The 27721-nt window shown below is 51.2% G+C and overlaps 2 protein-coding genes across 3 annotated transcripts; one reads left to right on the top strand and one right to left on the bottom strand.

Annotated features, from left to right (window-relative positions):
• Positions 1-475: 475 nt before the first annotated feature.
• On the top strand, positions 476-18325 carry KRT89P (keratin 89, pseudogene). The gene is given in 12 exon segments (XM_054664100.1): positions 476-895; positions 3503-3711; positions 5452-5512; positions 6543-6585; positions 6588-6637; positions 7282-7446; positions 7668-7793; positions 9392-9612; positions 12404-12439; positions 13175-13304; positions 15252-16059; positions 18171-18325. Coding segments are annotated over 12 exon segments (2424 nt in total).
• Positions 18326-19280: 955 nt separating this feature from the next.
• KRT85 (keratin 85) lies at positions 19281-26755 on the bottom strand. 2 transcript variants are annotated; one of them, NM_001098570.1, is given in 9 exon segments: positions 19281-20321; positions 20742-20773; positions 21526-21746; positions 22129-22254; positions 22521-22685; positions 23343-23438; positions 23581-23641; positions 24238-24446; positions 26260-26755. In NM_001098570.1, coding segments are annotated over 9 exon segments (1524 nt in total). In that variant the 5' UTR covers positions 26680-26755; the 3' UTR covers positions 19281-20127.
• Positions 26756-27721: the final 966 nt, after the last annotated feature.

Below are 27721 nucleotides of genomic sequence, written 5' to 3'. Positions count from 1 at the left end.
CTAATAGCAATCGTAGGGAAAGGCTTGAAGGGTCTGCCCCACAAGTGCCTAACCTGAAAGGATGGGCTTGGTGGGAACCTCGTGGGACATAGCTTGGAGTTTCAAGAATGTGCTGGCTCAAGCCTCGACTTGACTGATGGGATGATGATTCCTGGTCCTCTCACAGGTTGGAGGGGAATTAGGGGCTTGATAGATATGTCTAGGCCTGTGAGGTTGGAATGGCAAGGGAAGGTTTATTGGGAAGCAGGGTCTCTTTGATACGCCTATTAAAAGAGGCAGGTTGCAGTTTCCCTTGCGGTCTGCCTAGCGGGAGATTCCTATGCTCATAAATGGCATTAATAATGTTCTCTGCCTTTATGTTGTCAGGAGGCCTGTCCCCTGCCCAATAAAAGGCAGGAGCAATAACAGGCCTCCCATGTGAGACCGTGTCATCCTTCAATCCTCAGTCCAGGGGACTGTCCCGCAGAACAGAGGCATGGCGAGCCAATCCTGCCACATCAGCTCTGGCTGCGGGGTCAAGAACTTCAGCTCCCGCTCTGCCACTGTGCCCAAGCCTGGGTATCACAGCTGTGTCAGTGCCATGGCCCATCATGGGGTCAGCCCTGGGGGGCTAGGCTCCAGGCGCCTCGGAGGCTTTGGCAGTCAGAGCCTGTGTACGGTGGGGTCTCCCCGGATCGCGGTGAGTTGTAGATGGCCCCTACACAGCAGGGGCAGGTTTGGCTACTGGGCAGGGGGCCTTTGCAGGCCCAGCCCACCCCGCATCACATCTGTTACCATCAACGAGAGCCTCCTCATGCCCCTCAACCTAGAGATCGACCCCAATGCCCAGTGTGTGAAGCATGAGGAGAAGGAGCACATCAGGTGTCTCAACAAGTTTGCTGCCTTCATTGACAAGGTGGGTCTGTGAGCTGTTTCCTGGGACTGTGGCTTAGGAAGGGGAAAGGGACTTGGAACCCGATGATAGGGTGGTTCAAATTCTCCTGTTACTGACTAGCACGTGGCTGTGAGAACGTGGCTGAATCAGGGTCTTGGTTTTCGAATGTTGCCATGTCAGTCAAATGCAAAATGAATCTGAAACCACCAGACAGAAGAGGGGTGTTTGCTGCTGCTGCTGCTCACAGGCAAGCAGCAAGCATGATGTGTGTGCACCGTCCATCTTCCCGATCTCACCGGCACGCAGTAGGACAGTGTGGCAGAGCGGGCCACTCTGCCTAGGCCTGTCTGACCTGCCCCTTAGAGGAGATGCTACCGTCCCTAGCATGGAGCAGGAGCCAGGATGCAGAGGGGTCAGAGGCTCCTTGCCTGCTCCTCCGTGGTGGGGACGTCATAGGAAGGCTGTGAACCCTTAGGACTTCTGCCCGAGGCACTTTATACCCCGCAGCACATGCATAGATTAAAGGCAGTGAGTTGAGAAACTTAAAGCATGGTCCGGGGAGAGGCTGTTGAATTGACTTTTCTGATGCTGCAGTTTCAGAGTCCTCCTGGTTGAGTGTATAGCTCTGGTTTCCTTTAACCTAATGATGCCCTCCCTAGGAGCTCACAGTCTTTGGGGGAGGACAGCCACCAAAGTTTAAAGGAGGAGAAGCTCGTCTTCCAGGGCTGAATGGTGTGTATATCTACACCCTGGGACTGCATAAGAAGGCATAAACTAGGGCGATGGTGGGTGGAAGTTCTGCTCTCAGTTCAACGCTACATCAGAAGTGGGCATATCTGCACACAGAGGTGCTGGGCGTCCATTGTTAACATACCGCTGGCTGTCCAGATTACTCTTCCTTTCCATCAGCACAAAGAAGCTCACCGTAGAGTTAGGCAGGTTATTCATTGCACAAGGACACCTAGCAAGAGCAGGGGAGGTTGAAATCCAGCCCAGGCTTTGCTTGCAGAGCCATGTGCCCTGGCAGGGGGCTGGAGGCATCTTTTCCTAATTTGCTCAAAAGCACAGTGAGAACCCTGAGAGTGCATGCTCAAAGGGGTCTCTGCATGTGGCCTTTTGGGCATCACCCATGAATGCTGCTCTCTCCGTTGACAGGCACCAGTTCTGGGTCTGGGGAGAGGAACTTATACCACTGCACCAGGCTGGCTTTTCCCTCCCTTGGGGTTGCTGATGGCCACCCTCTTCCCTCCAGCCTTCTTCCTGCAGGCTCCAAACTGCATTGAGCTCCAGACTACAAAGTGCATTGATATGGTGGGTTTAATCCTGCCAGAGGGCTGTCCCATGACCTGGGTCTGCATGTTAAAATCCAAGGCAGATGCCTTTTGGATAATCAGAGTTTTTGTTCCTTGTCCCTCAAGCACGGACAATTGGACAGTTGAGGGTTTGTACCAGGCTTGTACTCCCAAGAGGTTAGAGTTGGAGAAGAAATCACCTGCTTTAGGGCTGGTAAATGCAAACTTCAACGGGGGCTTGGTGGGTCACATGAATGAAGCCAAACTTGAGAGGCATGCCCACCTAGAGGGACAGTAGCTGCTCCTCACTCCAGCCACAGGCCTACCTAGCCTTGCCAGAACTTCTGGTATGTCAAGAGGGTCAGAGAGATCCAGATTCTTACTTGAAACCACTCAGTTATTAAGTGTTGGCAACTAATCAGATCTCTATACAACAGTGTGCAAGGCAAGTAAGACATGCCTGTGGGCCTGATAGGGCCTGGAGCTGCCAGTGTACCACTGCTAATGTATTTCTCCTGTCTTGTTTTACAATGCAATTCAGTGAGAATGAGGCAAAGTGGTCTGGTTGGTGGCAGAGTTAGAGTGAGAGGTCTCCTAATTCCTGGTCTGGGATACTCTGTCCTGGGCTTCAGTGCCCCAGCACCAGAGGTAAGGAAGAGTCATGGTATGTACATTGAAAAATTGCTGTTGTACAAATGCCCACAAACTTAGCAGCTTAAAACAACACAAATTTACTACCTAAAAGGCTGATGTTAAAGTGTCGGCAGGGCTGCATTTCTTTTTGGAGGCCCCAGGGGAGCATCTGTTTCCAGGGACATTTAGGCTTTTGGCAGAATTGAGGTCCTTGTGGTTGCAGGACTGAGGTCCCTGTTCTCTTGCTGGCTGACTGCCAGAGGTTGTTCTCAGCTTCCAGAGGCTATCCACATTCCTTGGCTTGTGGCCCCCTCTTCCTCCATCTTCAAAGCCATAATAGCGGGTTGAGTCCTTCTCATGTTTCAAATCCCTCTAGTGCAGGCACCTTTGGGGGGATCATTATTTGCCTAGTATGCATAGTATGAAATATTTCTACAGGATGTTAATTTCATTCTGTGTAGAATAAACGAACGTTTATAAATAGTGTGCTCTTTCTGGGAAGGGGGGTGGGTGGAGAGAAGTTACTTGGGGACTACTTGTGACCTGCACTTTCAGACTTTGCCAATAATTTGGCCTCCTGGGGAAGGTCACAGGCTGCTGCAGGGCGGGGGCCATCCTCAAGGGCAGAAAGAGCTCTGGGGGACCAGGCAAAACCTGCTCTCAGGCTTTCCCCTCAGTCTCTTTCCTCCTTCCTGAATGGCAGGTGCGCTTCCTGGAGCAGCAGAACAAACTGCTGGAGACCAAGCTGCAGTTCTACCAGAACCGCGAGTGCTGCGAGAGCAACCTGGAGCCCCTGTTGCAGGGCTACACGGCGACTCTGCGGCGGGAGGCTGAGTGCGTGGAGGCCGACAGTGGCAGGCTGGCCTCAGAGCTCAACTACACGCAGGAGGCGCTGGAGGGCTACAAGAAGAAGTGAGCATGAGAGGGCTGGGATGGTTCTAGGCAGTGGAGTCAGTCTTAGCTGAGATCACACAACTCCTCCAGAAGCTGAGACTGCTGAAGGCCAGGGTTGCCCTGACAAGCTATCAGACACTTCTGCTTTACCGTCTGCTTTATCTCGTGTCAGCTCCTAGTTCTTGCAGCCCTGTGCTGGGGGCTGGGAAAAGATTTAGAGAAGAGTTCCCTGTCTGGGAGGGATGGGACACACATTCAGGGTACAGACTGATGCAGAGATGAAGAGATAGGAACAAATGAAACAGGAGGAGCAAGGACAGCAGGGCTGGAGAGGAGGAGCCCGGAGCAGTCAGAGCTAGGATGGGGGGAAAGGGAAAGGCCCTGGAGAGGTATCTGAATGAATTGGCTGAAGCCATTCCAAGTATCTGATGAACTTGGATTCTTCCTTTATTTATTCTGCAGATAAACCATCAGGTTATCGTTCTGCAGGGCTCCACAATTCAAATACCAATGTAAATTTGGGTTTTCCTGAGTTATTTAGCTTGTTCATTACCTAGTCTAAACTCACCGGGTCACTGTACTTACCTTGTAGATACAGACAGAGTGAAGGGTGATTTTGACCTCAATCAATCCTGGTAATTCCAACCCTGCTTGGGATTCTTGGAAGTTCAGGTTTTACCATCTGGCTGGACCCAGCAGTGGGTCCTCATGTCCCCTGGGGTGAAGCAAATGTAGACACAATCCTCAGTGTGCAGGCATCAAGGTCTGTCTCCCACTCTGGGGGTGTGCGGGCTGGTAGTTATAGAGCTGAGTGCTTACTGTAGCCCCAAATGACCATGGAATTCAAAAGTTATGAAAACAGGCCGGGCGCAGTGGCTCATGCCTGTAATCCCAGCACTCTGGGAAGCCGAGGTGGGTGGATCACCTGAGGTCAGGAGTTCAAGGCCAGCCTGGCCAACATGGTGAAACCGCGTCTCTACTAATAATACAAAAAAAATTTAGCTGGGTGTGGTGGTGGGCGCCTGTAATCCCAGCTACTCAGGAAGCTGAGGCAGGAGAATCGCTTGAACCCGGGAGGTGGAGGTTGCAGTGAGCTGAGATCACGCCACTGCACTCCAGCCTGGGCAACAAGAGCGAAACTCCGTTTCAAAAAACAAAATAATAATAAAGTTATGAAAACCATGCTCTGGGCTCTGGGAACTCTGGTCTTCTTTGTGGGGGCAGGGCTGCTCCCGGGCTACAATCTCACAGGCAAGAGGAAGAGGGCTGGGCTGATGGAGGAGGGTGGGGGAATGACTTGAACAAGGGGTTGCTTCTAGGAATTCAAGTCCTTGGATATTGGGGCAGGGGGAATAAAACCTCATGGGGGTGGCTTCGTAGAGCTTTGTGTTTTGTACAGTGTAGAATTTAAAGGCTCTGTGGAATATCTGTCTGTTTTTAAATAATTCCACAAATATTTATTGAGTGACTCACTGCACTTCAGGTGATTTAGACCAAGACACAAAGAGATTAAATGTCTTGCTTCAGGTTTTGCAGCAACTTCAGTTAAGCTGGGACCAGATACCAGGGACCTGGACTTCAAGTCCAGTGTCCTTCCAATGGGTTCTTTGTGGCTAGGAAATAGAAGTCCAGAGAGGCAAAGCCTCTTCTCCAAAGGCACAGAGAAAGGAGAAAACCAGGGAGTTTGGCACACCTGGGCTCTGGCCTGGCCAGGTCCTCAGTCCCAGGGGCCTTTCCACCTGGGTTGTTTCTCCTCAGGTATGAAGAAGAGCTGGCCCTCAGGGCCACAGCTGAGAACGAGTTCATGATGCTGAAGAAGGTGAGTAACTGTTCTCACACGGGAAGAATTAAATCCTGGACACCGGACGCTCTGATGCTGCGGGCCCTTTCAGGTTCCCATTAGCCCAATTGTTGGTGGTAAGGCACTGGAGCCCCTGGCACAAGAAGGTGGGTTAGTTTGGTTGCAGAAGCCATCATAGAGCCCATGCAGGAATCCAGACAGTGCCGATAGAGCCTTCATAAAAAGAAAACCTCACCATGCTCCTGCTTGACTTTTTTTAAACTACTGGATTGGCTGAAATGTTCAATTTTAATTCCGTCTTGTTTTTTTGCGGGCATTGCCTCCCCCTGTTATCCCAGACTAGGGGTTGGTTCTCAGCTTGTTAATGATTTCAAAGTGTGACCATCATTCAGTGCAATTGGTGATGATGGAAAAGCCCTGGGGAATAAAACTGTGAATGGTTTCCCTTTTGTTTCATGTTGCTGAGTGAAAGTGCATGTGAATGTTCTTTAACAAGTAATGTGCTTGCTTGCCAGCCTCCTTATTTGTGAGTATCACAGGGTGGAGTGAAGGCTGGTGACAGATCTGCCAATAGAGGCTTGGCCTTGATCTCAGGCAGGAGAGTCAGCTATTTGAGTGCTGGTTGTTTCCTGGCCTGGGCTCTGAGGACAACCTACAGAGAGGCTCTGTGACTGTCACATGCTTGTGCTCTGTGGGTCAGTCTGGCTGGGAGGCAGCAGCCTGACGTTCTGGGCCGTGGTATGAGGCTTCCTTCTTTGTCAAGGTCCTCGGCTCTCCACTTCATTTCCCCAAGTGGTCTCAGTTATGCAATGGGAGGTAACGTCACTGGCAGACAACAAAGGCTCTGTCCCTTCTAGGGGGTCTCTGAAGGTGAAGATCAGAAGTCTAGGTTAGACTTGTAAGTGCAGGGTGGCTGGGCAGGGTCAGGCCAGAGGCAGAGAGGTGGGCCAGGAGGTGGCCTCAGGGCCCGCTGAGGAGAGCCGAGGCTCAGGGGCACAGCGAGGGGGACAAAGGTCACTCCACATCCTCTTGTGTCTATCTCCACCAGGATGTAGACTGCACCTATCTGCGCGAGACGGACCTGGAGGCCAATGTGAGCCGCTGAAGGAGGAGTCAGTCTTCCTGCAGTCCCTCTACGGGGAGGTAAATCTCTCCCCATCTCTGGAAGAGCGAGTGAGAGAGGGGACAGGGGAGGGTTTCCTTGGAGTGTGGCCTGTCCTGGTTCCTGGGTTCTAGGAAAGCTGTACATTCTTGACTCTCCTAGGCCTGGATATTTTTACTTATGTGACCAGAGGGGATTTTTCTCTTGTTCGGGTGGAACTGGGTGATGCCCTTCCTTTAAGATGATTTGAAAGAAAGTGGCTAATTCCCATGTCATGAAGTGGAGATCTGACAATTAATTTATTAATTTAGGTAGTGTAAAAACCCAAGCAGATAATCCAGGCCTCTCCCTCTGGCCACAATCTGGTTGATTAGATTTGTGCATAGAGCTATAGCTGATCTGGATTATTCAGGCCCCAAGGCGGGGTGAGCCAGGGTGACGGCATACACATAAATCCAGCTCTGTTGATCCCTGTATTAGTAGAATTCCACGTTACTCATTGCTTTGAGGCCACAGTCCCAATTCCAGCCTTTTCCTCTTAGAACTACAGTTTTAAAATTTTCCTGACTTGCTGGTAGTTTTCTAATTTCAGAGTTGGGATTTTTTTTTTTTTTTTTAAATTTCCTGAGGAGATAGGATCAGAAGGGGATTTGGAGTTGAGGGCACTGGTTGCTGTCTTCTACAGGAAATCTGCCTCCTTCAATCACAAATCTCTGACACCTCCATGGTGGTGAAGATGGACAACAGCTGGGAGCTCAACATGGACTTGGTTGTGGCTTAGATCAAGGCTCAGTATGATGATATTGCCAGCTGCACCCGGGTGGAGGCTGAGACCTGATACCAAACCAAGGTAGTCTGGGGGGCAGGGCAGCCCCACTGAGACAGGAGGATAGCTGTGAGCCTCGAGTTTCCCTGGGAAACGCACTCCTGCACTCTAGAGGGGCTGCCGCTGAGGTCCTGGGTAGAGCAGGGCCAGAAGGCAGGAGAGCTGTGGAACAGCAGGCTGGCTGATTGGGTCGGGGACAGCAGCCTCTAGCCATTGTTTCTGCATGTTTGCCTCTCAACCTGCAGTGTGAGGAGGTGAAGGCCACAGTGACCCAACAGGGTGAGAACCTCCGCAGAACCAAGGATGAGCTCAACGAGCTGAACCGCATGATCCAGAGGCTGACGGCAGAGGTGGAGAATGACAAGCAGCAGGTTGGGGGGCGCCGAGACCCCACTCCATACACCTGCCACTTCTTGTCTGGTTCCTGCTTCCCTCCTATCTTCAGGGACTGCTACCATTTGGAGAGGCGTGTATTTGAACTGTGCCAGAGTACACTACTATAATCAGCATGCAAGGGCTCCTGTTCCAACACCCACTATTATCGAACTTCCAAATTCTTGTGGATCTGATAGGTGTAAACTGGCACCTAATTGTTATTTTAATTTTCATTTCTTTGGTTAAGTAGTGATATCAAATCTTTCCTCATACACTTACTAGTTATTTGTATTCCCCTTCTAAGACCTGTCTACTCATATATCTGCCCATTTTTCTATTGTGGTTCCTTCCTTTTTTCTTGGTGATTTGCAGTATTCCTTTGTCCATTCTATCTGGATTGTAAGCCTTTGTCAGTACACATATTGCAATTAACTTTCTCTCAGTCTATCACTTGTCTGTTTGTCCTTTATTGAGCCCAAATCTTTAAGCTGGATGTGCCCAAATCCATCTTAAGTTCTTCCTTCAATGGTTTAGACTTAGAAGGTATTGAGGTAATAGAGGTAGCCTCTTAAATTTCTCCCCCCGTTAGTTTTATAGTTTTACCTCTTGCATTTAGGTCTGTGATCCATCTGAACTTTATTTTTTTTTTGTATACACAGTGAGAAGGGTTCTAAATTAATTTTTCTACATATCATAAGAAAATAGATTATGTAATCCATCCTTTCGCCAGTGATTTGTAATACTACCTCCAGCATAACACAGTGCTCCCACACATGCCTGGCTTAATCTCTGTCTTCTGCCTTCTGAGTTGCTGTTCTTCATCACTGCACAGGATGTATCATTAGTAATTTGTTATGGTTAAGAGCTGAGTAATGAAATATGCGAGTGGTTTACTTTTTAGATGTGAAATTAGAGAAGATTCGAAGTTGTCCCGTGATAACAGTGCTTTTGTTCATTTGCTTCTGATATGCTTTCTTAAGCGGGGTGAAGGGAGGGGCTGTAGTTAGTGTGTCCGGACTTGTTGCACATGGGAGCTTCTTTCAGCAAGATGATCTCAACAGGCCAAAGAGTGAGACCCTGCACAGTGGCCTTTGAATACCTGAGCTTGGTGCTAATTAACTGCATAGCTTAGGGCAAGTCACAGCTTTTTGGAGTCTTAATTTCTTTATTTGCATAATGGGAACAATAATGCCTGTAGTGACAAGCTTGCAGAATAACTTTGAAGGTCAAATAAGATAACATCTATGAAAGTACCTTGTAAACGAACAACGGTATATACAAGTATAAGGTAATATCACTAATAATGATCATTCCTATTTCAGTGCTAACATTTCCTCCCTCTAATGGCTCACCTGCCAAACTCAAGTCAGTTTTATGATAAAGTGTACAAAAATGAAGGAAAAAAATCCAAATGGGCCATGTCCCTGCCTAGTTAATTTTCCATTTATATGTATTTCTTTTAAATAGTATTAAGTTTAAAAATTAACCGTTTTGAATGGAGATAAAATAGGATGACCAAGGCCACTGGAGACCCACCAGAGTCCCCACAACCTGCACCCTTTTTAAACTCCTTCCCTTCTGTCCATCCCCACAGCGCTGCAAGCTGGAGGCTGCGGTGGCCCAGTCTGAGCAGCAGGGTGAGGCAGCCCTCAGCAATGCCCACTGCAAGCTGGCTGAGCTGGAGGGCGCCCTGCAGAAGGCCAAGCAGGACATGGCCTGCATGCTCAAGCAGTACCAGGAGGTGATGAACTCCAAGCTGGGCTTGGACGTGGAGATCGCCACTTATCGCAAACTGCTGGAGGGCGAGGAGATCCGGTGAGGACAGGGGCTCCAGGGTCCCTTCACGTTCCTACTCAGAGCTGGACTGAAATCTTCCAGGCAGAGAATGTTCAAACTGGGAAAGACTCTAGAAATCATGGACTCCAACCATGTCCCCATTTTGCAGATAGGGAAACTGACATCAGAGAGGGGAAGGGGCTTGGCCAAGAGCACAGCCAGTTAATGGCTCACCTAAAATGTACCAGTCTCTGGGCTGGCCACCAATGCTCTTCTCCCTCCTGCACGGCCCCTCAGGCTGGAATCTGGATCTCATTCCAAGGCCACTACTTTACCCTCTTGACTGAAAGGATGTTTCTGCAATCAGCTTCAGTGGGTTCTTAAAGCTGGAATCATTCAGAAAACTAGTTAAAGGCCATTTGATTTGGGATGTGCAAAGAATCCTATCAACCTAGATAGCCTGGTGTTCAGGACCAGGGAATAGAAATGAGCGGCACAAGTTCTGTCCTTGCAAAGGAAGACAAGACAGACATACATCAGTCCTCCAGGGCCTGGGGTTAGTGGCCCAGGGAAGCTGTCACAGAAGGAGGCTGCCTTCTCAACAGCTGAGGAGAAGCTATGCTGACAATTTGAGCCAAGAATTGAGGGCAGGTGAAGCCAGTGTGGGGCAGAGTGATGTGTATTTACACCTGGGACGGTTGCATGGTCCTCTGGACCTGGGACGGCCACATCGTTAGAGTTTCTAGCTGGGTCCCTTCAGGGCGGGGAGGCTAGACTGGGTAGTAGAGTATACAGGTGAAGAGCACAGGCCATGAGCCCACTCTGGATTCAAATCCCAGCTCCGCCATTTATTAGCATGTGACCTCTTTGTACCTCAGCGTCTTCAGCTGTAAAACAGAGATAATCACAAAATCCACCTCGTAAGGCTGTTGCAGGATTAAGTGAGTTTTAATGGAACATAGTAAGTAAGCCCCAGTAGGAGGAGGTGATTGTCATGAGATGATGGCCAGGCCAGGCTGCCCCCATGAAGAGGGAACTCAAAGGCCTGGTTGGCTTTGGAAACCTTCCATGAAGCGTCACTGATGGCAGCCCGGCCACGTTGCTGGACTTGCTCCATGCTTGGCTCAAGCACACACACTTTTCTGCCAGCTTCCTTGGGGCTTTGGGTGAAGCCACTGGAGTTCTGTCTGCATTCGGATACTTAAGCACCCAACCCACTCACTAGCATTCAGTGAGCAGCTGGCACTTGTACTGATTTTCATTATGATACTAATAATTAATGGATTAATAACTCAATCAGAATTATTAGTACACACCCCCTATCCATGTGATTTTAAAGTCAATTTAGCATATTGTGCTATGTGTACTGTGGCCATTGACCTTTTAAGAGACTGCCTCCTCTTGGCATTTAAAATATTTAATTTAATTACATAAGTAATGCTCGCTGCTGCCAATACAGAAAATAAGAAAACAAAAGCATTCAGAGCCACTCAACTCAGAGATAGCTGTCGCCAGCATTGTGGTTTGACAGGCACCACCACGGGCACTGTGGGTTCCTTGAAAGGGCACAGTCGTAAGGCTGTGGCAATGCCAGACTGAGTGGCAGGAAACCGAGCCAGATGCGTACATCCTCACTCAAAAGATAAGTGAAGAAGTGTTTTGAGCTGGGCAGAATGAGGCAGGGTAGAGCTTTCCTGGGGAAAAAGGTTTGAAGTGGGAAGCTACAAAAGGGGAGACAGAACAGAAAGTGCAGAGAGGTGTGAGGGAGGAGGGAGTGTTTATAAAAAGCCCACTGTAGTGGTATATATGTCTCATCATAAATAATATACACATATTTTTTGAGACAGAGTCTCACTCTGTCGCCCAGGCTGGAGTGCAGTGGTGCAATCTTGGCTCATTGCAAACTCCTCTTCCCGGATTCGAGTGATTCTCCTGCCTCAGCCTCCCAAGTAGCTGGGACTACAAGTGCCTGCCACCATGCCTGGCTAATTTTTGTATTTTTAGTATAAACAGGGTTTCGCCACGTTGGCCAGCCTAGTCTCGAATTCCTAGGCTCAAGTGATCCACCTCCCTCAGTCTCCCAAGGTGCTGGGATTACAAAAATGAATTGTTTATAATGTTGGTAGCAAACATATCGGATTTCCTTACTATGTGCCAGTCTCCATTTTAGGCACTTTCCATGTAGAACTCAATCGAACTTTACAATAATCCTTTCAGGCGGGTATTATCACCCCCATTTTATGCTGGAGAAATTGAGGCACAGAAAGGTTAAGCGACCTGCCCAAGATCACCCAGCTAGTAAGCAGCACAGCCAGATTTAAGTCCAGGCAGCCTGGCTTGAGAGTCCAAGCTCTTAACCACACCATACTCTTCAGCCTCCCTCTGCATTGAATGAAATGAGATAGATGTCTGGGGTACCATTTGAAATCATGGTATAAAAATGAATCTGTTTGAGTAATAGGCAAGCTTTTTCCTGCTCAGAGACGTCTAGCTAGGTAGCAGCAGCTTCCATCACCACTTTGGCTTTGCTGGCATTTCCAGCCAAGGGACCAGGAGGATGCCCCCCTCATCTCTACTTCCCAGTTCACCAAATTTCCATGGCTGAAAGCCAAACATGGCATAAAGTGGCATTTTGGATCCTGTAAGCTAACATACTCCTGTCCTTTTGGGATCCCAGCAAGCAGGACCAACACTGATGCTGTCTGCAGCAGGTGGGTAGCCTCCCCCTGCCTCTTAGGGCCCTTCTCCTCCTTCAGCATGGAGGAGAATAGGTTTGGTGCAAAAGCAGAGGAACTCAGCACTAACCGTACACTCTCTCCTCTCCCTGCAGGCTGTGTGAAGGTGTGGGCTCAGTCAATATCTGTAAGTTGGGTGTGTGTGGGCATGGCTTTCTGGGGTGTCAGCAATCTTAGTATTAGATTGCATCTAACTGATGACCAAGCCTCTGTCTATGGAGTGGTAGACAAGGGACTCCTGAGCTGATGTCTCTGGGATCCAGACAAACTGATGACCTCAAATATTTGGCCATATGTGGATCCATCTGGAACATCCATGAAGTCTAAGTTAATGAATGGGGCAAATTCTGAACCCCTATTTGGTTCTGCAAAAATAGCTTAAGCCTTTTAGTTACACACAGAATACTACTCAAGTGGTAGCATGTTCTAGTAAGAAAAAAAGCTAGGTTTATATTCTGATCACGTGGGTCTCTGCAGGCAACTTGTGAATCTCTATCTAATAATCCAATGTACACACAGCCCCTGGGCCAGGTGTCTGATTCCCATCCCTCCATTCCCCTCACCTCTCTAGCAACCATATTTCTAGATGACTCGTCTAGTGTGATCTATCAGTTTTTGCTCAAAGATTGTATGAACACGTCTCAACATCAGCCTGGTCCAAGTAGAGTTTGGTGTGCAATTTGCTAACCACACTCCTGAAGAAGCAGATGGCAGTGGGTTCAGGTTTGCCTGTAGTTTAAAAAGACTCATGTTGCTGGTCCCTCAGAGAAGGAAGATAATTAATCATTGGTTCTAAAGGATTCTGGGTCATAACATTTCTGAGATGGAAGAGAATTCTGACCCGTGTCTCTGTCCACATGTGTGAGCCATTCCCAGGGTGGTGTGGTCTGCGGGGACCTGGACTCCACTGCCTCCCGTGGCTCAGGGGGTGTGGCCATCAGCAGTGGTGCACTGTGTTGCCCCTCTGCAGTGGGGGCCTGCTCCAATGCCCAATCTGTGCGGTTTGCATAGAGGGGGTGGGACTCTGGACGGACCTGTTCTGATGGGGGCAGTGTGGGTTGGGGAGTGGAAATCTTTTCTCTTGCATGCCCAAATGTCAGTTTAGTAATTTCCCCTTACAGAGAACCCAGAACTAACTCTCCTGTTTCCTTCTTATTGGAGTTAACGATTTACTTTTTCTGTGTAAACCCTGGGTTTGATATTATTTTCACTTCCATTGCTGCTCCCCTTCCCTGTGGTTCAGGAATGAAATAGAAAGGCTTTTTTTTGAATAAATTTCTCGGTCATTGTCTTCCCCAATTAACTTCAGGCCAGCAGATGTTAAATTAAGTCCTGACTGTGTGCCAGATCCTCTTGGAACGGAGCCAGCTAGAGGGTGTGGAGTATGTGGGAACATCTCTGTGCTTTGCCCTCGGATGACAGGGGCTCCAGATGCTGCCTCAGCATGGAAGGGTGGTGGGGGTGTGGAGCTGGGCTCCTCACTTGCTCTGAGAGATTGTATATTCCCAGAGTCCCCCAACTATTCATATGTCCAGATTGAAAGACTGACGGAGGCTAATCAGCTGGGTTTATACTGTTTGTTGCCTGGAAGTTCATTGTATTTGCATGATTCCTGTATGGTTCCTTCTTTCTTTTGGTGTGCTTGATTAAATATCAATGGCGAAAGGCTTTTTCTTAGTAACCAAGTTAATGCCTGCCTCCTTCATTGTCTTCCCAACCCACCCAAAGCCCTGACTGTCTTGGTGCATCTCACAATGTGGTCCACCGACCACCACCTGCATCAGAATCCCTGTGGGGTAGTTGCTAAATGTGCAGATCCTGGGCTCCATCTGGAACTCTCAATCAAAAGTTCTAGGGATGAGCCCAGGAATCTGTATTTTAAGAAGCTTCCAGGTGATTCCTAGAAGAACTAAAGCTTGAGAACCACAGGTTTATGTGGGTAGAGGGAAGAGGAGGGTCAGAAAATTCTGGCCATGGAAGTGACTGTCCCTCTGATTCTCAGTGGATCGTTCTAGCCCCTTTGCATTTCTCCTTTGTCTACGGCTAAAAGGTCAGAGCCACGGTCTGGGCCACACAGACACCAGGGCAGGGTGGGGGCAAAGGTACAAAAGCGGTGAGGAAGGGAGCCTGTATTTGTTAAACACCTGCTAGGTGTCTGGCACATTATATATGTATTTCATTAATTTCTCACAGCAACCAGAATATTATCCTCATTTTACGTATAAATAAATTAAGGCTCAAAGAAGTAGCTTTACTAAGTTACCCAGCTAGTCCAGAATTCAAACTCATGTCTAGGGAATGCCGCTGTTCATAAATGTTTCCACAGCATTTCCCTAATTGCTCCTCAGGCTAAACATTCCGGCTCATCAGATGCTCCTGGAGGAGTTCTGCCTGATGCTCCTTCACCAGCTGTCTGACACTTTGGAGATGAGATGGAAGGTGACACATGGGACCTCCTAGAAGCATTTATAGAAACATCTCCCCGTAGCTTCTGTTCTCCAAGAATCTCGGACAGATCATACCACGGGGCGGTTAATACAAGCCTTTTATATGGGAATCCAGGATCAAAGCTCAGACACGTGGTTGGAAGGCATTTGCCCTGATAACCTGGTCAGAGGCAATTGATTGGTGAACTGTGTGTCTGGCCTACTCTTGAACTGACAGTTCCCTAGAAGTCCTACCTAGGGCTGTCTCGCCTGTATGTGATGAATGGAGAGAGGGGTTTCTGAAGGTCAACTTTCTTTCACTTGTTGTACAGGAAGAACTATTTCTCCCACCTTATTTTATTTGGAACTTTTTTTTTTTTTAAGCCTGACTGGGTAGGAAACATTTTGCCACAAGAATGCATATCTGATCTCATGACATAGGAAAGTCTTTAAAAGGTTTTTTTTTTCTTTTCTTTTCCATGGTGCTCACGCACATTGCCAAACCTTCTGGTACCAGCTCCGGACCTGCCAAGGCAATGGCTTGGCACCCCGGCCTAGGGGTGGAGTCTGGGGGAGCAGGGCCTGGCCTTTTGACTACCTGCGGGTTCGCTCCCCACATCCCATTCACTGCAGACGGGCGACCCCCGAGGGTCTTTATAAAACCTCTGTGCCAGGACGCACTAGGCACCTAGACTTCGGAGAGGAGGGCGCTGACCCCGGCCACGGTGCTATGGGCATGTCACGGGGCAGCCCTGAGCAGCCAATAACCCCCAAACACCCTGCCCACTACCCCAAAACGGCGGGCAGGTGGCGCCCAGCTCGCCCTCCCGTCCCTCCCGGCACCCAGGCCCTAGGCCCCTCACCACTGGGGTTAGAGGCTAAGGGCGGGACGCGGGGCGTCTCGGGCAGGGGTGAAGGAGGGCAGCCGGGGCCCAGGCGTGGAGGGCGGGCGCGTTTGAGAGAGGCGCAGGCGGCGGGATCCCGGCGGACGGCAGAAGACTCGGGAACCAGTCCAGAGGCGCCGAGGCGCGAACCTTGCGTGAGCCAAGGACCCAAGGCCCCTGTGGACCTGATCCCGCGGGCTCCAGCAGGGCCCGCGCCGTGCATCTGGAGATGCGCCCAGGATACCCGGTGGCTGGACGTGACGGTGGGCAGGCAGGCAGGGCAGGGCACGGGGCGACCCGTGAGCAAAGCGAGGGTGGGGGTAGGAGGGGTGTGGCCCCTGACTCTCGTGGGTGGGGAGATGGGGGACAACGGTGGCCTCAACGGGAGATGGGGCCAAAGTGGGGACCTGCAGGGAGGACCTGCAGGCCCCTTGTTACACTGTAAACTGTCCCCACCCGGGTGGCCTGCGGACCACGGAGGCTGAGGAAGTCCTGCTGGCCTGGACGGTGACTCGCCTTCCCATCCCGAGTCTCTCGCATCCAGAGGGCCAGCACTGCACGGGCGACATAACAGAGAAGAGCCTTTGAATGGTTCTCCTCGGCCACGCAGTTCTTCTGATGTCTTCAGACTCTGTTTCAGTGACCACAATGGCCAGGCAGTGACTTGACCTGGGCGGACAGAGGTCTATCTTAGTAGGGTGGTGCTTCCCTTGTCTCTGTCTCCCGGACCAAAGGGTCTTGCAGGGGCCTGCCCATCACAGTCCGGATCCCACCAAGTTTGAGCAGCAGTAAAGCCAGGTTAAAAGGGTCACCAGAGTGACTCTGAGGAGGAAACGGTGTCTCAGGGGGCATTGGCTGCCCTGGGGCATGGGACTGTGGACTGGGGAAGGGTCTGTGTTTCCTTTTGATGGTGGTGGAGGGTGGCTATTTGTCTATGAATGCCTTGGGTATTTTCTTCATTTTTAATGCGTAAGCTTATCATGCTGTCCCCGCCTCACCCCACTCCCTGGCTGCTCCCCTGCCAACATGGGGGAGCCCTCGGTTTTTGAACAAAGCGGAAATGAGCAGGGATTTCCAGGCATGCACAGGTTGGGGGTTGGGGGTTGGGGGAGGCAGGAAGGTGGCCTGAGGCTCTGTGAAATAAGCCTCTCCCATTGCTTGTTCTGCCTGGCATGTCCCTACACCCAAGGAGTGTGGCGCTTAGTGCCCATGTCATTGTTGCTCTGATCCTCAATAAGCAAAACACTTAGTACAGTCACCTCCTAATGCTCATGTTCCCAGAGAGAGACAGGAGTGTGAATAACCCAGACAAGGGGACATTAAGTCATGTCCATGTCTACACAGAACATACTTGGTAATTTTCTTGATAATATGGTTAATTTGTGTTCCTCACTATGCTTGGCTAATGTGAGTAGTAACACAAAATTCTATTTTCTGAGATCCCAAAGATTGAAGCAGGGAACAGTTAGAGACACGGGCTGGGGGAAGGAACTCTCTTGGGCATAGGTGTTTGTGAGGATGGGTTGAAGCAGAGTGGGTTGAGAATTGGTGGTGGAGTGTTAGTGGTTTCAGGAGAAAGGAAAAGATGACAAATCCCAAGCATACCTGTTTCTTTGAACGGGTTATTATCCATACTTCTAATCCTCTGGAAGCTTTGTGTGTTTGTGGGGAAGGATATCACTAACATTTACATAAGAATTGAATACAGACAGCAGGTCTGATTTTCTCTGATGCTGGTGTTAGCTTGGTTTGTGATGTTTCTAAGCAGGAAGGAGCCCAGGGCAGAGATCTGGGATCACTCCCATGGCCCACTTTATTGTTTGGGCCTCTTGAACTTCTGGCTTTTCCTCGATCTCTCGATTTCAGGTCACTTGACTTCTTCAGAATTTTTTCTTTCTAATAAAATGTTAATCCTTAGTTACCCTTGGACTGTACCCTTTGCGTTCCGAGGGGAATAGTTCTTTGATCAGGAGAGAGCTGCAGGAGCCCCAGCATCCTTTGAGCCAGAAGAGCTTGCTGTGGTGGGTTTTTGCTGTTGGCTGCAAGGAGGGCTGGGGCAGAGGCTTACCTCCCCGTAAGCAAAAGGCACCTCTGGCCAGCTGAATCTGTTGAATGGTATTTGCACACAAAGCATGGAAATGTATTAAAAAATTCATTCCTATCTCCCAGGTTCTGGCTGTTTGACTTTTCAATCCATGGTGCCATTATTTTTTGGGTATCAGATTTGGCATTTTTGTTTTGCTCAGCCCAGATCCATGGTAACATTAAGCTGTTTTCCCCAAGCATAGACTCTCTGTAGCATCTCAGAACCATAGGAGGCAGCAGACCTGGTAAGGACTCTACCCACTCATCTCATAGACCCCAGACTGACATGCAAAGCATGAAAGCCACTTCCTGCCCAAGGACTCACCGAGACCTGGCAGTCTTGGCAGAATTGGGGCTCAAATTTCCATTTCCTGATGTTTCAGCCCCTGGGATTTAACGTTTCCTGTGGGTGAATGATGTCCCCTAAATTGAAAGTTGGCCTATTGTGATTGTCACCATGCCCTCAGGGCCCAAAGAGCTGGGAAAAAGGAGGCAGCAGGCAAGAGACCTGGAGGAGGCCCGCCAGGTGTCAGCCAGCAAACCTCAAACAGAGCAGCAGCCTGAGCACTCAGAAGCAGCCAGCAGCCTCCAGTGGGGCTACAGCCCTTTGGGCCTGAAGTGAGGATGCACAAGGCCCTATCTTCTCCTCTCAGAGAAAGAGGCTGCAGGATGGGGCAGCAGGGGGCTGGCAGACACCTGCTTGATGACGGTGACAGCTAATGGGGAGATGGAGCTGAGGGCAAGAGGACTGGATGTCTCCACCTCCTGCTGCACCAGCTGCCTGCATTCATCCAGCACATCCCAGGCCTGGCATATCTTGGAGCCCCATCCTGGGACTCAGTGGAAGGTCAGAGCCAGGAGGAGATACTTCCTGTCCTTATGGAATTTCCAGCTTGATCCAGACACACCCGTTGACATCCCTGGCCCAGATCCGCAGAGACAAAACCAGAGATTCTCAGGGTTCCAGACACTATATGATGGGGGCGGGGGAGGGCTGGGGGGGTGTAGGGGTGAGGGTGGTAGCTTTGGGGAGCAGAGGAGGGCCCTGAGCAAAGACAAATGGGAGGAGGGATGTGGGATGGCCTATGTGTCCACAAGGGGTATGTAGGAGAGAGTGTCTCTGGGCTGCCTCAGAGGGTAGACTTGTCTCCTTGGGGTGGAGTCCATGACTGGGAGGATGAGCACTGCATGGAGGGGTTGGACAGGGCTGAGGAGTAGCTGGGGAAGGAGGTGACAGAGGAAGCCTGCATTTGGCATAAGAAGCACACACATGTGCCAGGAAGTGACTTGAGCCAGGCAGGAGAGGTTGAGAGCAGTGAGTTTGGGATGGAGTTCTGGCTGCTGGGAGTAAGCAGGGTGGGTCGGGGAGAAAGAGGTCATTAGTGGGGAGCTGGGCTGTAGTCCAGGCCTGAGGGGACCGAGGGCGACTGAGTGGAATCAGACTGTGGAAGTGGACAGGAAGCAGCAGAGTTTCTGGGGGGTGACTGGGGAAACACTGCATGGGGCTGGGCTGGGATTGGTCATCTGGAGATGAGGCAAGAAGGGAGTGGAGAAGTTGCTCACAAGACCACACGCTCTTGCATCGCAGCGGCATTTATTGAAACACAGATCGAGACAACCCAGAAGGCAATGCACCCATAGACAGTCATAAGAAGGAGACCCAGGAAGTGGCTTAACTCTCTGTCCCGCCAGCTCTGCATTGGACAGTCCCCACCTGCACCCAGCAAGGGGGCATCTGGAGCAGCCATGGAGTCTTCTTTGAAATGTACAAAGGTGCACTGAATAGCAAGACCTGTCCAAAGTGCCCTAACCAGGGGCTGTAGGCAAAAGGATGCCCCAGGATAATGGGCTTCTCAACTGCGAGGTCACATGAGGAGCCTGGCTGGAACAGGTTAGCCCAGAAGCAGGAAGGCAGTCTGAGAGAGAAGCAAAACATGAATGGGAATGAACAGGCAAGTGCTTGCTGGGGGACCATTCTTCCCAGCCAGGATGAGGGGGCTGCTGGGGAGGGACTTTCTCCCTGATTCTCGGGTTGTGGGTGGCCTGGCTGGATGGTTAGGATGGCGCCTCCACCCAGAAGGTGGAGCTTCCGTGCTGACCACCACGCTGGGGGACTGGTCTTGTCCCTGAGAGCTGGGGGAATAATACAAATTGGCTACAGGTATTTTGGAGCTAAGTAGGAGTTAAGTGGAGGGCTGGGAATGCCTCTGAAAACAGCTGCCAGGAGGACAACTAGGATGCATCTCCCTAGCATGAAAAGGCGCAGGGGAGCGGCCCGAGGGTCTTTCCCTCTGTAGGTCTTTCCCTCTGTAGGAACATCCAGAAGATTCTGGAAGCAAGCACACATTTTCCATTCACATGCCATTCAGTGCAGTGATGCAGGCAGGCAGGTGCTTGGCAGGAAGCCCTGGCTCCATGACTCTACTAGGCAAAGCGGACCGACCGGCTACTCCCGCAGCTGAAGCTGGAGGAACGAGGCTGGCAGGGGGCACAGGAGTCAGGGGCCACCACCGTGATGCTGCCGCCTATGGCTGAGGGGCCAGAAGTGATCTGGCGCCCTGGGGTGGTGCTGTAGGAGAGGCCCCCACAGGAGACTCCACCACGGGAGCTGCTGACACCTGTGGAGAGAGGAGACATGGAGGGGTGAGCAGCTCCCTGCAATCTCACCCACCCTACAACAGGCCCCAGGGCACTGCAGGAGCTGCCTCCCTCTCCAAGGAATTGGTGGTCAACAATGCAGGCCCTGTCCCTGAGATGCACAGCCCATCTAGGGGACTGGGGCAGGAAGGAAGTGAGGACCCCTGGACCCCGGGGAGCAAAGCTGCCAGGCCACAGGTCCATGGCCTATAGCTCACTGTCAACACTTGCGAAGAGCACTCAGCTCTGCTTTCTCTAACACCTGTCATGGCCCCCACTGAGGAGCCAGGGGAGGGTGAAACAGTTGGGGGAACACTCGAGGCTCCATGGGTTAGGCCAATGAGTTCAGCTTTTCTATCAAAAAAGCCATTTTTCCAGGAGAATTTCAGGCAGATACTCACAGACATTCACAGAGCCCACACCTTCACACAGCCTATGGAGAAAGAAAACTCTGTTAGTTCCAGACACTGAGTTGGATTCCTTGAGACTGATGGTTGCTTGGGGACAGAGAGGGTCATCCTGTGTACAGAGTCTACCCCTGAAAGGCAAGAAGGGCTCCCTCAAATCTGCATTAAATGCTTTCTTTCTTTTATGGTTTTAACCATGAAGACAAGGCTTTCTGATTTTCAGCAGCAGTGGGTAAGATTATGAACAGTGCCCCTAGTTTGAGTGATGGTGGCCAGCCTGGATGGTGCCAATCAAGCTCACAGGAAGGAGAGTTGAATCAGATACACCAGGGTGTGAAGGGGCTTTGTGGTTGATGAAGAGCTAAATGCATATAGAAGTGCATCATCATCATAACACACAGGCCTGTGTGGCAGCAGCTTCAGTAGGAAGCTATTCAACAAGGACGGATTTGGGAGGCATGAGACTTGGGTGCAGGTCCCAGTTCTTCTGCTTATTAACTGCGTAGCCATGATAAAGGCACTGAATTCTGAGCCTGCTTCTTTATCTAAAGATAAAAAGATGGGAAAAACCATATCTATCTTATTGGATTGTGAGGATTATAAAATAAACACTTAGCACAGATCTAGCACAGAAGCATTCAGTTATTATTATTATTATTATTGAAGCTATTGTATTAGCCATGGCCAGAGTTGTAGCTCACACTCAGCTCAAGGAAATTCACTCCTGGAGGACCACAGCCTCCACCTCTGAAACCCCACAAAGTCCTCTTAGCCCCACCTGTGTTCCTCGCCCTCCAGCAGGCGCCTGTAGGTGGCGATCTCGATGTCCAGGCCCAGCTTGGAGTTCATCACCTCCTGGTACTCCTTGAGCAGGCAGGCCATGTCCTGCTTGGCCTTCTGCAGGGCGCCCTCCAGCTCAGCCAGCTTGCAGCGGGCATCGCTGAGGGCCGCCTCACCCTGCTGCTCTGCCTCGGCCACAGCAGCCTCCAGCTTGGCACGCTATCAGGTGGAGATACAAGGGCCACGATGAGAAAGAGAAGCCACAGCTTGGCTCACCCAAGCTGATGGAGCCAGGGCAGGGAGAGGAGGGTCCTGGAGAGAAGGTTGGCCCGTGGCCAGGTAGTTAATGGGGCTGTGAATATGAGGGAGGAGATGGGTGGGCTTTTCATCATCTCTCCTTGATGGCGATCACAGGGTGGCCAAGGAAGGGGCTGGATCCTCCTTTGGAAGTCAGTGACATGGTCTGATTGCTGTGAAATATGATAGAGCCCCTGCCTTCCCTCTGGGTCCCTGCTTCCTCATGGGCACACTGTGAAGCCTGATTAGGGCCAGGTGCTTCAGCCGGCCTGTGCTGCGTATTTGAATCCTCCACAGACCCCACCTGGCACTTGGCATTCTCAATCTCGGCCGTCAGCCTCTGGATCATGCGGTTCAGCTCGTTGATCTCCTCCTTGGTGCGGCGCAGGGTCTCCCCATGCCTGATCACTGTGGCCTTCATCTCCTCACACTGGGGGAAGTAGAGATGCTCATGAGGCTCAGGGTGGGGCCCCCCATCCATTCAGGACACCACAGATGACTATACAGGTTGTACGGTGCTCAGCCTGTGCAACCACACATGGCAGTCCTGCCCTGCCACTTCAACCTGAGAACTACTGGCTTTTCTCATACTGTCCTCATGGGTCAGAATCCCCAGGCAAGAGAAATCTTTTCTAATAGATGCCTCACTTCCCTCCCACTGCCATGCTTAGCAGGCAGGTGTCCTGTGCCACTCACCTTGCTACGGTACCAGGACTCAGCCTCGGCCCGGCTGCGGCTGGCAACATCGTCATACTGAGCCTTGATCTCAGCGACGATGCAGTCCATGTTCAGGTCTCGGCTGTTGTCCATCTTGACTATGACCGAGGTGTCTGAGATGTGGGCTTGGAGAACGCGGATCTCCTGTGGGGCCAACAGCCAGTGCATTTGCTTCTAGTGCCTGATCTGGGCCACGTGATCCACCCCAGGGGACAATGTCCACTTCCCAGACCGGGCACTGGTCATGAAGGTTACATGACTCCTGCTCCTACCACCTTCACTCATGCACAGGCTCCTTAAAAACAACAAAGCTGAAAGGGGCTGTAGAGGCCATCTGGGAACAGTGTCTGCCTTAAAAGTGGGAAAACTGAGGCCCAGAGGGTGAAAAAGATCTGGTCCAAAGTCACCCAGCAGGGGAGCTGGGGTTTGGAGGCCAGCATGAGTGATTAGTCAGTCCATTAATGAGGACCATGCCCTATGTGCGAAGCCATCCTGACCCCCACCACACATGCACACTCTCTTGCCCATCTGTAGACTGGCACTCACACAGGCAGCACACCAACATGCAGAGAGGTCACAGACACAGAGCAGCCCAAGAACATGTACACCCCATGCTCCTCTCACACATGAACGTGGACATGGCCTCTGTATTGTGGGCCCCGGCACGTATGTGCAAGCTCTTTTCATACTTACATTGCACATTGGCAAACATAGGCACACACATGCACCCTTGCCTCACTGCTCCCCTGTCTCCAAAACACCCCTCCACCTGCTCTGGCTGGGTGGCAGGTGCCCCCTTACCTCTTCATAGAGGCGCCTCAGGAAGTTAGACTCCTCCACCAGGGCCTCCACGTTGGCCTCCAGGTCTGATTTCCGCAGGTAGGCACAGTCCACGTCCTGGCAGTGGGACAAAGAGGAGGGGACATGCATATGAGAGGAGACCAAAGAAAGGTGCCTTTGGTCAGCATGGTGACCCTGCCCCTCGCTGGAGTTTGCACTGATGGGCCCCCTCCTCCTTGCCCCATGACCAGCCCCTCACCTTCTTTAGAACGACAAACTCATTCTCTGCTGTGGCTCTCAGGGCCACCTCCTCTTCATACCTGGGTGTGGGAGAGAGAAGGGCTGGAGCTGAGAAACTGGACCTTGAATACCATCCCAACTCCTGGGCAAGTTCTTCCGGGGATTGAAAAGGGATTAATCCCCTCCAGATGTTGTCTTGGCCCCTCCAGGATCTATTTTTTGTATTATTCATGGGCTAGCCCTTGTCCTAGCCTGGCTTCATTCCACCGCAGTCCTTCTGCCTCTGAGATGGGGTTAGGAATGCACATTCCTTCCCCCAAGTCTAAAATCATCTGTGCATCCTAGGTCCCAAGAGAGCTGGTTCCATTGGCAGGGAGATCACAGAGCCCATGTCATAAAGGTAAGCTGTGAAGGACAGGGACATAGAGAGTGCTAGAATTCCACTGGATTTCCTCTCTTCATTCCCCCGGAAGTAGCTCTAAGGCTCACAGGGGTGGAGTCTTAGAGGTGAATCCCAGGAATCTGAAGAAATCTAGGCCCCACTGGATATCTGCTCTGGGTTCCAGGCAGCCTGCTAGAGGAATCTGAAAGAAGCTGTGGCAAGAGGGCTATGGGCAGAGCCTCCCAGCATTCTCTCTGAGTTTCCCCTGAGTCCCCCCAGCTTGCTGCCACTCACTTCTTCTTGTAGCCCTCCAGCACCTCCTGCACATGGTTGAGCTCTGAGGCCAGCCTCCCGCTGTCAGCCTCCACGCACTCGGCCTCCCGCCGCAGAGTCTCGATGTAGCCACTGAACAGTGGCTCCAGGTTGCTCTCGCAGCAGCGCTGGTTCTGGTAGAACTGCCACTTGGTCTCTAGCAGCTTGTTCTGCTGCTCCAGGAAGCGCACCTGCCATTCAGGTGGAAAGAAGAAGTCAGAGGGAGCCTGGGGGGAGGCACCTGGTCCCCCACAGTCTCTCTGCCCTCGGGTGCTGGCTGAATGGGCTGAGCCATAAAGCTGAGTGTCTGCGGCTCAAGGGGCCCATTCCCAGGCCCCCAGGGAGGCAGTTGTGGGTGTGAGGGAAAGCAGTCTGACTCAAAGCCAAAGGTCTGTTTCGAGCCCCAGTTTTGATACTTTAGAGAGCAAGTTGTTTAACCTCCTGGGGCTCAGTTTTCTCCTTTCCAAAATGGAGCGAATAGTGTATGTCTTAGCACTGTTGTGAAGCTTGAACAAGTTAATGCATATCAAGTGCTTAGAACAGTCCCTGACACGTAGTAAATGCTCAGTCTATTTAACTATTATTATAATTACCAGTTGCCCTTCACTTGCTCATTTATGCAACAAACACTTATTAAATATTTACTACTTAGTGCCAAGGCCTGTGGTAAGATATACACATCCATGTCTAATGTCTGTGTCTATGTCTATATCATCTAACTATACATTCCATTCAATTATCACAGCCCTGTGGGATGTAGATATTACTTACCCCATGTTGCACATGGGGAAATTGAGACCCCCAAGGTGTGAAATGCCCAGCTCATGGTAAGCGATAGTCTTGAGATAGGCATGCTCTGCCTCCCCCTACAGCATGTCTGAGATGCTCGTATACACCCCCTTAGCTCCAAGTTGCTGTCTGATAAGTGGAGACGCTGATACCCACTCCAACCCGTCACTGTGAGGATGGACTCAGATCACTAAAGAAAGAGTGAAAACGGGAAGGTGACTGCCTCTGCCCCCAAACCCTGATCCTAGGCCCCCAAAGCTGCTCCTTCTGCTCTGCTAGAGGCCTGTGGACACAGGAGGAGCCTGTGAAGGAGGCTCCCAGCCTCCCCCCACAAAACTTTCTTGGGAGGCAGCCTCACAGCTATGCAGCGTTCTCCACACTCTGGCTGCATTAGGGGGCCTCCTCCTACCAGCCTGGCCACCTCCCCGTCTGCATTTCAGCCCTCTCTCATGAAGGGGCTGCCAGGCCTGGGTTGGCTGTCACACCTCCTCACCTACCACTGTCCTTGGAAAATAATGATAGTAGCAGCTAACATGTATTGAGTGCTGACTATTTGCCATCATGTTTCATGCATGGACTCATTAATTCCTCACAGGTGGATGAGGCAGTCCTGTTATTCAGCAGAGTAACCTGCCTGGGGTCTCACACTGCTGAGTGATGCAGCAAGGACTTGGGAGAGGCAGCATGGCTGTGGGCATTACCCCAGCCCCTTCACGGGCTGCCTGGCTAGGAGCCACAAGGTCTTTTGGTCTCCCCGTTATCTCCCACTGTTCCAGCACCTGCTGCCCAGTCTGGTTTTTCAGACACAGTTCTGATAGTCCTATGTCGTCTTGACTCAAGAAACACACACACGCTCACACACATGTACACACTCACATGCATACACATATGCTCACACACATGTACACACACTCACACATATACACACCACACACTAACATATGTACACGCGCACACACCGCTACACACACACACATGCACACACACACATACACACACTTTGGATCACAGGCTCAATTTCTAGACCACACCTGGACCTCGTTAAATGCTGCGGGAGTGAAGTGATGGAAACTGACCCTTCCACCTGTATGGGTCTGCACGTCATTCCCTCTGCTGCCTCAAACCGGCAGCCATCCTGTCTCCTCAGCAGACTGGGACCTCCCCAAGGGAGGGCAGGGCTGGAGGCTTCTCTGGGCCGTCTCAGGCCTCACCCACCTTGTCGATGAAGGCCGCGAACCTGCTGTTGAGGGACTTGATCTGCTCCTTCTCCTCCTGCTTCACGCACTGTGCGTTGGGGTCGATCTCCAGGTTGAGGGGCGTGAGGAGGCTCTCGTTGACCGACACGGTAGTGATGCATGGGGGGCTGGGTCCGCACACGCCCCCGGAGCGGTAGCCGAAGCTGCGTCCGCAGGAGCCGGCTCGGAAGCCACCTACAGCTATCCGGGGCCCACAGGAGCCCAGGTTGCAGAGGCTGCGGCTGCCGAAGCCCGTCAGCCCTCGGTAGCAGGACACCCCTCGGTAGGGGGCGGCGCTGATGCAGCAGCGGTTGCCAGTTTTGGGGGCCACAGCTGAGCAGGAGCTGAAGTTCCTGGTGACCCCGCATCCTGAGCTGATCCTGTAGGAGCGGCACGACATCGTGTGAGGCTGAGCAGAGTCTGAGAGGCAGCGGAAGGTGGTGCGGGCGGCAGAGTGCGAGGCTCAGGATCCTTCTGGTCTCTCTGATCCTCCCTGGTCCTTTTATTGGTGGGGAGAGCTGGGGTTGGCTGCATAAAAGGAGTGAAAAGCCATTTTATGTTGTTTATGGGCTTGGGGAGTTTGCCAGCAACTCCCCACGGACTCATCTTAAAGGTGAGCTCAGCAGCGACTCTGGGGCTCTGTGAAGTCTTGAAGATGTTATTAAGGAGACTGCGTTTGCACTTTTCATCTTCAAAGCTCGTTTACATACATTAAGTAATTAATTTTCTCACAGTCTTTCTGTGAGATGGCCTCAACCCACACTTGGAGACGGATTTGAACTCCACAACAGCCTGGGGGTGGCTGGGTTTGGGATACAGGCAGGAGCCATTGTCTCAAGAGAGAGGTTGGAGGGTCCTGGGTTAGGTGAGACTTGGGGGATCATTGCATCCATCTATCTGGTTCCACAGAGGACACATTCTCAAGTAAATCATTGCATTTCAGGGGCCAATAGGTCAGGTGAATCCCACCCCATCTAGGCAGCATTGCTTGGAAGGTGGTTCAGGACCAGAGTGGTCATTTTGACCATGCCCGTGCCAGGATAGAAGGCTGGGGCAGATGATCTCTTGGAACCTTCTGGATTCCAGCCCAGAAGGCGCTGGTCCAGAGCTTTCATTTCTCACCCAGCAAAAGTGCAAACCACAGAACTCTCAGTGGCTACAATAATGGCCACTTGCGGATTATGGGGAGACTCCCTCTAGCCACTTTCTTCCATTTGGTCAAAAGGATTGGAGAACTCAACCTTGGGATAACCTGGGGGCTATAAATTTGCTGTGGGCACCTTTGCTTTGCTCTTTAAGAAGAAACAGGTCATGTGAGTCTCCCTTCCCAGACCACCAGCTACGAGAGGTATTCCTTTTGTTGGCCAGCCCTTGAATTGTCATCCCTAGAGGAGTGTTTAGAGACTGCATTGCACAAAGCTGGAAGTGGGATAGTGGTTTAT

The sequence above is a fragment of the Pan troglodytes genome, chromosome 10 (assembly GCF_028858775.2).
Source record: "Pan troglodytes isolate AG18354 chromosome 10, NHGRI_mPanTro3-v2.0_pri, whole genome shotgun sequence".
Classification (NCBI taxonomy): domain Eukaryota; kingdom Metazoa; phylum Chordata; class Mammalia; order Primates; family Hominidae; genus Pan; species Pan troglodytes.
Note: the sequence above shows the minus strand (reverse complement) of the source record. Positions and strands in the feature narration are given on the sequence as shown.

What these genes read in the sequence shown, in the direction of transcription:
- KRT85 (XM_009425248.5), bottom strand. Translation starts at nt 23,695, where the DNA reads ATGGTATTCAAGGTCCAGTTTCTCAGCTCCAGCCCTTCTCTCTCCCAC. An exon ending in TGAGGCGCCTCTATGAAGAG is followed by an intron (nt 22,686 to 23,342) that starts GTAAGGGGGCAC and finishes TTGGCCCCACAG; the next exon opens with GAGATCCGCGTTCTCCAAGC. An exon ending in TTGAGAATGCCAAGTGCCAG is followed by an intron (nt 21,747 to 22,128) that starts GTGGGGTCTGTG and finishes TCCACCTGATAG; the next exon opens with CGTGCCAAGCTGGAGGCTGC.